The 7374-nt window shown below is 42.8% G+C and overlaps 1 protein-coding gene across 1 annotated transcript in view; it reads left to right on the forward strand.

Moving 5' to 3' along the window:
- The first annotated feature begins 586 nt into the window (after positions 1-586).
- The window catches only part of FAM210B (family with sequence similarity 210, member B), a 10366-nt gene continuing 3578 nt past the window's right edge, over positions 587-7374 (forward strand). The window contains exons 1-3 of the mRNA XM_009893500.1: positions 587-621; positions 5037-5074; positions 5582-5697. Of these exons, the coding sequence (XP_009891802.1) occupies positions 587-621; positions 5037-5074; positions 5582-5697 (189 nt within the window). The remainder of the gene's footprint in view (positions 622-5036; positions 5075-5581; positions 5698-7374) is intronic.

A 7374-nucleotide genomic window follows, 5' to 3' on the forward strand; every position in this document is an offset into this window, starting at 1 on the left:
TCAAATTGCAGAACATTTAGAAAAGCAAACACAAAACACATCTCTTGCGTAATTTTTCTTAAGTTCTCATGAAGCTAAATTATGACCAGCACAGTAGTGCGACAAATAAAAAAAAATAAATCTAAAGGAGCCTGTGCAGATTTGAACATCCACAGGAATCAGAAGAGGTGTAAAACAGCTTGAGGCGGCAAAGCTGTTTAAACACTCAGCTTCCAAATTTGGCTCCACAATTTTTCAATTCATAAAACACTGCTTTACCCATTTTAATAGCAGCAGACATTAAAAAAAAAATCACTAAACAGCATCATTTGGCATCCCTTTCTGTGTTATATTCATCAGCACAAAACACTGCACTTTCCCTGGACTAGCTGACTTCATCTGTTTTAAAAGTTTGCTAGCTATTTTCCCGAGGTATGGGTCTAAAACAGACACCTCTCCTCAGAGTGGGTTGCACTGAACGATAAATTAAATAGCCAGCTGAAATCTTATCCAAATGCCAAACCCCAGGTACCTGAATGAATTGTTTGCACTTCACTGCAAAATAAATATCAATCTAAGGGTAGAAGATGGTAACTTCTTCACGGACATGAGGAATGGAAACTTTGCTGGATACCAAAAAAGGTGAGTTGAGTTAAATGTTAGAGCCTGTCTTCCAAACTGTGAATGGGTATGTCATAACATGTCTCAAGGAAGTAGCAGTGGGTACAGCAATCATCGCGGCTTTAAATGTAACCTGGGTCAATAGTTACGGAAACATGAGAACAGCCAGTGACTTCTATGAAGAAGGCTGTGTGTGTCTTCAGTGGCCACACCAGGATGCAGAGATAGGGCAAAAAGGCCAAGAGCTGTTTGGACACGGAGACTGAGTTACCCTCCACGTTAGGGTGAAACACATTAGAGGGTGCCAAGGAAGCTGCTTCTGCTGCCACTCTCTGTAGTTTATCTGTTCTGTGAATAAATACCGTTCTTGCTTTGCTGGGGTGTCCATCCCACACCTAGCAGGAGATGTTGGATGTGATTTTCACTCACACAGCCAAATGGCTATACATCACACCATCCAAATGGAAAAACATCTCATCAGAAGATTACCGGAGAGACTCTTGTAGAGAGTAGAATTAATGCTGCTGACTTGTTATATCAACTAAAGCACAAAGATCCCGAAAGAACTATGCTTCGTCTGTGAGAAAGAGAGAGACCCTCACTGCTCAACAGCAAGTCTGCCATGTGCATGGCAAGGACGGGCACATGAAATCATCAGTGGGTCACATAAATACAAGCCATTTGGATGTTTTCACTTCTATTTTCTTCTGTTTTCACTTTACAACCCTTTTTGCTTTAACAAGACTAGGGTGTCAATGGGCAAAGAGTAAGATCTGCTTAGCAGGTGGAATTAATCTTTGTGCAGAGGCTCCCACAAAAGCCATCACATAAATTGCTGGATTTGCTTTTAGAGGGATTTAGGTTGACGCCATAGTTCCCATTGTCTGTGTTTGAGGAGGAAGATGTCCCTGAAAGCTAACTGTATGCGCTCAAGCATTTGTCACATAGAAATTTCCTACTAAATATGTTTATAAGCTGCATATGGATTTGTCAAATAATGAACAGGCATTGTGCTGTACTTTGCACAGATACAAATTTTAATGTCAAGGAAATAATATTTCCTGATGTTCCTTTCCTGATATCATTTTAATTCGTGTTCATCTTATCAGCTCCCACATTCTCATCTTCATAATTTAAGCACCCTTGGAACATGATGTGAAAAAGCCAATGTAAAAAAGAACTAGGCCACTTAAAACTAGTTCACATGCCATGCCCTTCATTTACTATAATATAAAAAAAATTTACCTTAGCTTCTTTTCTGAATGAGGTGCATGATCAGTACCCAACTTCTCTCATTATATTTATGTACGTGGCATTACTACATTTGTAATAATACTAAATGATACAGCTTCCATCACGCATAAGCAATTGCCTCCCAGTCTCATACAGGAACCAATTCCTACTTGCCCATTAGAAGGCATTATATTTGGGAACCATCACATTCACGATCTCCGAATTATTTGTAGATGAAATTATTTGAAAAACGTGTAATGAATCTGTTCTCATGCAATTTATAGAACTTAGAGGACTTCTAAGATTTCTTCATCATCAGAACATTATTGTAGTTTGACTAAGACATCATTAAAAGTAAGCTGTTACTGAATTACTAATCACATTTATCCTCACAAATGAACTTAACTCCTGCACTAGCTCGTTGCAGGGCCCCACAATCACCAAGGGCAGTACTTAGCTTGCACTCTTGGCAAACCACAGATTGAACAATTCTGCAACATGGATTTCTAGTTACGGAAATTGCATGTTAGAGCACACTTCAGTTCTATCAATGTTCCTGCAGCGCTGTAAAACCAAGAGAGATTTTGACTTCAAAAAGTCAAATTATGGAAGAGAAAGTGTTATGGAAGGGGTTTATAATAGATATCTTGACAAAAGGTATGCCCTATGCTACTTCATTATAAATGTTCTGACAAAAGCACGACAAACATTTCTGACAAATTATACAAGAACGGTCATTATGGAAAAGTCTTTGCCTCACTGGAATCCAAATGCACCTTTTGGTGACATTTTACTTAGCTGCCTATTTGGCAGTCTTTCATCTTACTTCCCAGCTTTACTCTTACTGACAATAAACTATTAACAATGCAATAATAACATGAATAACACAAAACCAGAGCAGCACTGTCTAGCTGTTGGAAAAGTACAAAAGGAAAACAATAGTAAATCTACATAGCAACAGGCTGAGAGATGAAGCAGTGGTTCGAACAGGACACAAATGCAGTAGATCAAGTGCATCGTCAGTCTAAGTCTATTTTGAAATAAGCCATCTTGATTTGGGGTTCACATCTTGGCACACTGTGCTCTTGTTTCAAGACTGCTGAACACACTTTTGAGATCTGTAAATATTTTAGCATTCTGTAGCATCCATTTTTTCAGCTTATCCTATATTTAGTATAGATATCAAAACTTTTTGATATATGAGTGCTTGTGAGAAAATGAATGACAGAGAAAAGAAGATAAATTATTAAGGTACTGCTTGAAAAATTGACATGTTTTAAAGACTGATACTGTAATTATCAAAGAGCAATAGGACAATTTGAGTTAATTTTAGAAAAATGAAAATTACTAGTCAGTCCTGCTCACTAACAATAGCAGTCACCTCTATTTACATAAAAAATAAACGTACTATATGAATGTAAGAGAGAAATTCAGTAACCAAAAAGTGAACCTCTCCTTCACATTCAAGTGCTATTGCGCCCACTCTGATGGATACAATGTCACGTCCTCCCATGGGATCTATCATGTTAACAACCAGTAAATACAAGTTCAAGGCAGTTCTTTGTTAGGCCTAAAGTCTTGTTCTCCCAATGGCCACACATATTAGGTTTAGCAAATGTGACACCCACCCACAAGAAAGGCCAGAAGGAGGATCCAGGGGACTACAGGCTGGTCAGTCTGTCCTTAGTGTCGGGGAAGGTTATGGAGCAGATCATCCTCGGTGCTGTCACGTGGCACGTACAGGACAACCGGGAGATCAGGCCCAGTCAGCATGGGTTTATGCAAGGCAGGTCCTGCTTGACTGAAGCTATGGATGCTGTCTGCCTAGACTTTAGTAAAGCCTTTGACACCATTTCTACAGCATTCTCCTGGAGAAACTGGCTGCTCACGGCTTGGATGGGCGTTCACTTCGCTGGATGAAAAACTGGCTGGAAGGCCGGGCCCGAAGAGTTGTGGAGAATGGAGTTAAATCCAGTCGGCGGCCGGTCACAAGTGGTGTTCCCCAGGGCTCAGTACTGGGGCCCGTTCTATTTAATATCTTTATCAACAATCTGGACGAGGGCATGGAGTGCCCCCTCAGTAAGTTTGCAGACGACAAAAAGTTAGGTGGGAGCGTGTTGCGACGGGGGAAGACATGGACACTCCATATGAGCAATCAGCAAGCTTCGTTTATTGAATAGCACAGCTGTCTTTTATAATCGGCTAAAACATATTCCATGTTTACTCTACTATAATTGGCTACTACATGTTTCATATATACTCTGCTATAATTAGTTATATGTGTTCCAACAACACAGCATTCTGATTGGTTCATCACTCCAGCCCTTTGCTCCTTATCTGTGGCTAGCTACCTCTTCTTCTCCCATGCAACTACTCCCTCTTTTCCCATCACTGAGTAATCACAGCCTTCTCATTACCGTCTAGCACCTGCAGTCAGGGTCAGGGTGCCCTTGCCAATTAGCAATCACAGGAACTGGGTCCGATGTTTCCCAAGCTCCTGCTCGGCCAGCTGGATCATATCTATGTTACCCTTCTCAGCTAGCCAATTTCCCACAGGAGCGTTGATCTACTTGGGGGTAGGAAAGCTCTACAGAGGGGCCTGGGCAGGCTGGATCGATGGGCCGAGGCCAATGGTGTGAGGATCAACAAGGCTCATCCCTGGGTCCTGCACTTCCACACACCAACCCCATGCAGCGCTACAGGCCTGGGGAAGAGTGGCTGGAAACCTGTCTGGCAGAAAAGGACCTGGGGGTGTTTTTCCCAGAGGGGCGCTTTTGCCAGGGGCCAGCTTCTCCTTTGAGGTTCTGGGTTGGCTTTTCCTGCGGCCAACTCTTCATTCGGGTGGATGTCAGTCTCTTTTCCTAAGTCACAAGCGATTGGACAAGAGGAGACGGCCTTAAGTTGTGCCAGGCAGGGTTAAGATCGGTTATTAGGAAAAATTTCTTCACCAAAAGGGTTGTCAAGCATTGGAACAGGCTGCCTGGGGAAGTGGTTGAGTCACCATCCCTGGAAGTATTAGATGTGTAGACGTGGGGCTTAGGGACATGGTTTAGTGGTGGAGTTAGTAGTATTAGGTTAACTGTTGGACCCAAAGATCTTAAGGGTCTTTTCCAACCTAAACAATTCTATGATTCTATGAATTGCAAGGGAATTTGCAGGATCATCAGTCTTCCCATTTAACTTCTTGTCAAATTGCCTTTCAGCTGCAGCATCAGGATTACTTGTACTTCCAGGCTTATAGGTAAGATTCTAGGTGTCCTGGCAATGCCTGAACTTTTCAGGCAGCAAATAACAAGATGAGATGGAAGATGGCCCAAAGTCCTACTACTGGAGAGAGGTAAATATAGTAATGTGTGAGGAGTAACCATTGATGTATGCATTACAGAAGGACCTGCACATCCAGGATAACACAAATGTTTGTCTGTGCAGAATCATTTTCTTGAGCTGTCTTTGAACGTAACAAAGTACTTCTCACTTTTGCCTTAGTTACAGTGAGCAGGATGGAGCTATCTTTTTCCCTGCACTTGTAAACTGTCTTCACATTAAGGTATCTTAAGCCAGATTGTTTGATTGTTTTTCAATGACCATTTATCATTTGATGTTTATGGTATTGTTCCTTCCTGCTTCTAAGCACAATCTCCCACTGCAATTTTGAAGACACTAGATAGCCAGACCATACATATAAAACTGCCAACTCTAATGCTTTTATGCCTCATTAACCGACCTGCTTTTTTCTGCACTTGCCCAGGATTTCTAGACATCCAGCAGCAGCATAACACATATGCCACTGGAGAGCAGCTCTGTGTTCTCGACCATGCAACGGCTGTAATGGGTCTGCCAGACAAACACAGGGAAGCGTCCAGTGTATGTGTGCAGAGCCCAGTGGTGGTCCATGCCAGTGGAACTTGACTGATATCTCCTTTACAGAGTAATACCAGAATTAACTTCTGGGATTTTTTTACAATTCAGAAAAAAAATTGGGAAATTGTAGTGTGCTATGATTACAGCATTGCCATGTTATCATCTGTCTACTCAGGTGGTGCTGGTGTATGAATAGGCATAGAAAACACATTAGCAAATTGCTTTGGAACAGAATAAATATAATAAATAAGTGAACATAATAAATACGTGAAATTGTGTTCCGAGAAACTATTTTTCTACAAAGCATTCCAAGAGACTAAATTTATAAAGGAAGAACTAAAGGAACTGTAAAACCCTAGAACTGGCAGTGCTGTTGGTTATGCCCAGAACAGACTCTATTTTAAGACTCTCTTCCTCCAAGACACTCCTTGAAACCCATCTGTTTTGTGGTGCATTGCAGTTAACAAGAGCCACCCACCATGTCGTTTCAGCATTGTACCATTCAGTGTTGCCCTGTGCAGTTCCAGCTTGTGCTCCGAAGCTGCAAGCTCTTCCGGAGGGAAAACCTCCTATTTATCTGACACAGTTCTCCTGTTGTACTCAGCCCTGTGTACTTACATCACTGTCAAAACAACAACAGGCCCGAAGAGGAAAGGCTTAGTCATTAGGAAAAGAGAAGTATTTTATTGCCAGAGCTTAGCATTCAGATGCATTGTTTCAGTACATTAATGTAGTTATGCAATATTTACTCTCCTCCAGCAGCGAGCAGCCTTGTCTGGCGTGGCAAGGAGCCGTTTCAGAAGGCTGCAGCGACCGCCGTTGTGAAAAGCCGTGGCATTGTGCAGGGGAGCAGTCGACTTGCAGATATTAAAGCGTGTTCAGTAGCACTGACATTGAATGACTGAAACGCCACAAAAGGTCTGGAAATCACCACGGTTATGCACTGATCCCGAAAATTACCCAACGTGGACAGATCTTTCCCATCAGCCAATGCCACACTGGTTGAAATAGAGCTCCCCAGGGCACCTGCCAGGAAAATCCCCCTCCCAAACATCTACAATTCTCTCACAGTGATGTTATACTTCAATGGTGTTTTTAACTCCTACTTTTCCTGTTGCAGTTTTAATGCAGAAACAAGGCTGTAAACCTGAGACCCTCGCAGTGTTTGTTGTTAATCTTTTTCTGGTCTCGGAGATGCTCTGAGCCCTTTGGGACTGGAAAAGCTCTGCTTTTGCACTCTGTGACCTCCGCCGTGAGATCCTGGCGAATTACTTGAGGTCTTCAAGATAAAGTCAGCAATTAAACTGCCTGCACTGTGAGCCTGTGCCCCAGAACTGCAGCAGCGACGACACTTTAACCACCTCTCTGCTTTAACCTATGTGCAGACTTAGGGAGGACTCTGAAGAACGGAGAAGCATCACCTCCCCTTCACCCTTACAGGCCGAAACACCTCTGAGGGCACTGAAACGACAACTCTCCCCCTTTAGCGAGCTACCTGGAAGGCCGCACCGAAAAACCGCTCTGTTTAAGCTCCTACAGCTCCTTCCAGAAGGCCGCTGGAAGGGGTTTAACCAGCCAAGACAAAGCAAGGGACTTCCTCACACCGTCCCGGGTAGCAACAAACCGCCCTTAGAGACTTTTTTCCCTCAGACCAAAAGCGCCCATGGGTCGCCCCCCCCC

The sequence above is a fragment of the Charadrius vociferus genome, unplaced genomic scaffold, assembly GCF_000708025.1.
Source record: "Charadrius vociferus isolate BGI_N301 unplaced genomic scaffold, ASM70802v2 scaffold259, whole genome shotgun sequence".
Classification (NCBI taxonomy): domain Eukaryota; kingdom Metazoa; phylum Chordata; class Aves; order Charadriiformes; family Charadriidae; genus Charadrius; species Charadrius vociferus.